The 2,860-nt window shown below is 35.4% G+C and overlaps 1 protein-coding gene across 1 annotated transcript; it reads right to left on the bottom strand.

The window, feature by feature from the left end:
* Nucleotides 1,250-2,860, bottom strand: LOC107643840 (spermidine coumaroyl-CoA acyltransferase-like). The gene has a single exon (XM_016347620.2). It carries the CDS (start codon nucleotides 2,781-2,783, stop codon nucleotides 1,389-1,391), a length of 1,395 nt encoding a protein of 464 aa, XP_016203106.1. The 5' UTR covers nucleotides 2,784-2,860; the 3' UTR covers nucleotides 1,250-1,388.

The following is a 2,860-nucleotide window of genomic DNA, read 5'->3' as shown; positions in this document are numbered from 1 at the left end:
TTGGAGATGAGAATTACCCATGAGTTATATGGTAAATTTGAGGAGGTTATTGCCAATTTTGGGAGATCAGCTCTCAAATTATTCGAGTTTGATGTCTGTAGTTAGACTAGTGCTGGCATTGGTGGCATCTCTATCTTTTGCGGCTAATTTAAATCATCTTGTGGATGTGTTTTGGGAGATAATTGTTCATATCACGAGCTTGCGGTTGAAATGGCAGGTTCTCCTCATATGATTTCTGCTAATGTGAAAGACAAAAGACCAGATCTGATTAAAAATACAGTACGGAAGGATGATTTGGGTGATGAGCCTACCATAATAGGTAAGACAGTGGCGACGATACAAGGAGCAATCTAGTTGCACAGCAGGGTTCATCATGTTCCGGTACACAATAATACTTGTTGCAATTTTCCGCTATAAACCTGGAGGTGAAACAACAACGGACTTTGAGTATGTTTTTGGGGATCAAGGCTTGCACGATACAAACGCTCTAGCGAAACTCTAAATTGGATAATCTTTCCAAAGTAAAGAGTAAGTTATGATTAGGGTGAAGAGTTATTGCATCTACTGTGGAATTAAATATAAAATGAGGGAGCTAGATTACATAAATTGTCATGGCAAGTGAAAATAATTTGAAAAAGACTGTAATTGGTTGATTCAAATCACACTTTGATAGAAAATCATATTCAGGAGTTATAATAGACCCCATACATGTTTGACAACATAGATATCTAGTAATCACAGATAGTTCAATTATCGCGTGATCTGTACTTTCATCTTTTTGCTGATTAGGACCGATGTTACTGTTATGATAAAAGTCTTGCAAAATACAACAAAGAAGTTATAGTTTTAGACTTAGTTATAGGGTAGTTTGGTTGACAATGCAAAAAATAATAGCACAGATTTACAAAAATTGAAAGGAGTCTTACAACAAGTTACCACAATGAATTCTTGGTGTGGAGTCGATCATAGCTGGCAATACTGCAATGCTAAAAACTTCTTCTTTTAGTGTTGGAGATTAGGTAGATAATTCTATAGTGTATTTTCACTGTCTCTTCTAAATATTTTCTTCTTGTAATGAGACTTTTAGGTATTACAAGTTACTTCTCAATATTGATGGAATTCATTTATATGACAAATATAAAAATACATTGCTTCTAATAATTGTGCAAGATGGATACATTTATGGTAATTTTTTTAAATAATAAATAAATACAAAATTCCATTTTTATTGAAAGAAATTATCATAAACATCAAACACAATAACCACAGCACAACCATATCTTATTCCACGTAATAAACAAACAAAAAGACTTCATTCAAAAAAAAAAAAAAAACAAAATATCTATTTATGTTTATGTTGCATGCATTCCTAAAATATATTATAGGGTTCAAATGCTACTAATAAGAAGACTAAGAGCTTCCATCTCCTCCCTGAATTTGGGCATGGCAGCATTAGGGAGAGACACAAAAACCCTAACTCCTTCATCTTTCATTGATGAATCCAACTTACTAGGAGGTGCAAAAATGCACAAATCCACTGCGGCAAACATGTTGCATGGTGCTGGTAAAGAATTCACTAGAACATTCCCTCCAAAATCCATGTTTTCCAAGAAACCCAAATGTTTCCAATCGGTCACATTAAAATATGCACCGATACCATCCACATTAAAATCTTGTTCTTTTGTCACCAAAGTGTTGATTGAATCCGTGATATAGTTTCTAGTAAAAGCAACTTTCTTGATCTCTTTGATGTGCTTCACAACTTGTGAGAGAGGTTTCTCCATGAGTTCTTTAACTGAAAGGACAACATTTGCATCCACAATTGCATTCCCATAATACCCTTCAGGCAAAGGTGGATCCAAATGTCTTCTCGCCCCAACTAATATGCCTAGCATAGTTTTCCCATCATAGTTTAGTTTCAAGGCTCTAGCCCTTGACCTCCAAATATAAGCAGTGAGTGACTCAAAATTTGTGAAAATTTCTTTCATAGTCTTAATATTATTGTGACTAGTATATTCTTTGATCAATCTCATTTTGAGTCTTCTTATACTTTCTCCATCCACCTTAAAGCATTCATGCACGAGTGTTGTGGTTGGAAGATATGGTGAAACGGCGGCCGAGGCATCATCGATAGGACTCGGCAAGGGCATTTCGGTAATTGACCCCATCAACCTCTCCCTTTCCCAAACAGGCTTTATTGATGGCTCATTTCTTCCTCTTGCTAACTCAATTATGGCATGAAGAAATTGAGAGACTCCAAATCCGTCACATACAACATGTGAGACCCCAATTCCAATTGTGAATCCTCCACATAGAAATTTGGTTACCTTGAACCCTAAAGGGTAATGATGTCCACTTTCATCATCTTGTGAAGGAAGCTCAAAGGCCAATTGTTTTGCAACTTCCATGTCATCAATACCATCAAGGTAATGAAGAGATGAAAGATTGCAATTAGCAATTGCTTCTATAAATGGAACTCTATCATTGGAATTGCAATGAACTCTAAACTTCCCATCATCATGTTTGACTATCTTACCAGCAAGAGGGTAGTAATAGAACAAGGCCATTGAGAGTGATTTTTTTATCACATTAATAGGGTTAGGGTCAATTTGGTCATTTGGGTAAACATCATGTTTTTGTGATTTGTAAACTTGAATGATATGACATAACATATTAAGGTCAGGTCTCTGATCAAGTGTAGATAGAGAGAGAATAGAGGAAGGTGTAGACTTAGATGGTTTGATAAATACAACATCTTTCATATCCACAATGAGAGGTGCCATGATGGGAAAAAATGTGGCTTTGATGGATTTATTTAGAGATTGTTATCTTTTGTTATTTGTGCCATTTGAAATATATG

This window comes from Arachis ipaensis, chromosome B01 (genome assembly GCF_000816755.2).
Source record: "Arachis ipaensis cultivar K30076 chromosome B01, Araip1.1, whole genome shotgun sequence".
NCBI lineage: Eukaryota > Viridiplantae > Streptophyta > Magnoliopsida > Fabales > Fabaceae > Arachis > Arachis ipaensis.
This window is presented reverse-complemented; position numbering and strand designations above follow the sequence as displayed.

Excerpts from the sequence above, each read along its gene's own strand:
- LOC107643840 (XM_016347620.2), bottom strand. The coding sequence starts at position 2,783 with ATGGCACCTCTCATTGTGGATATGAAAGATGTTGTATTTATCAAACCA.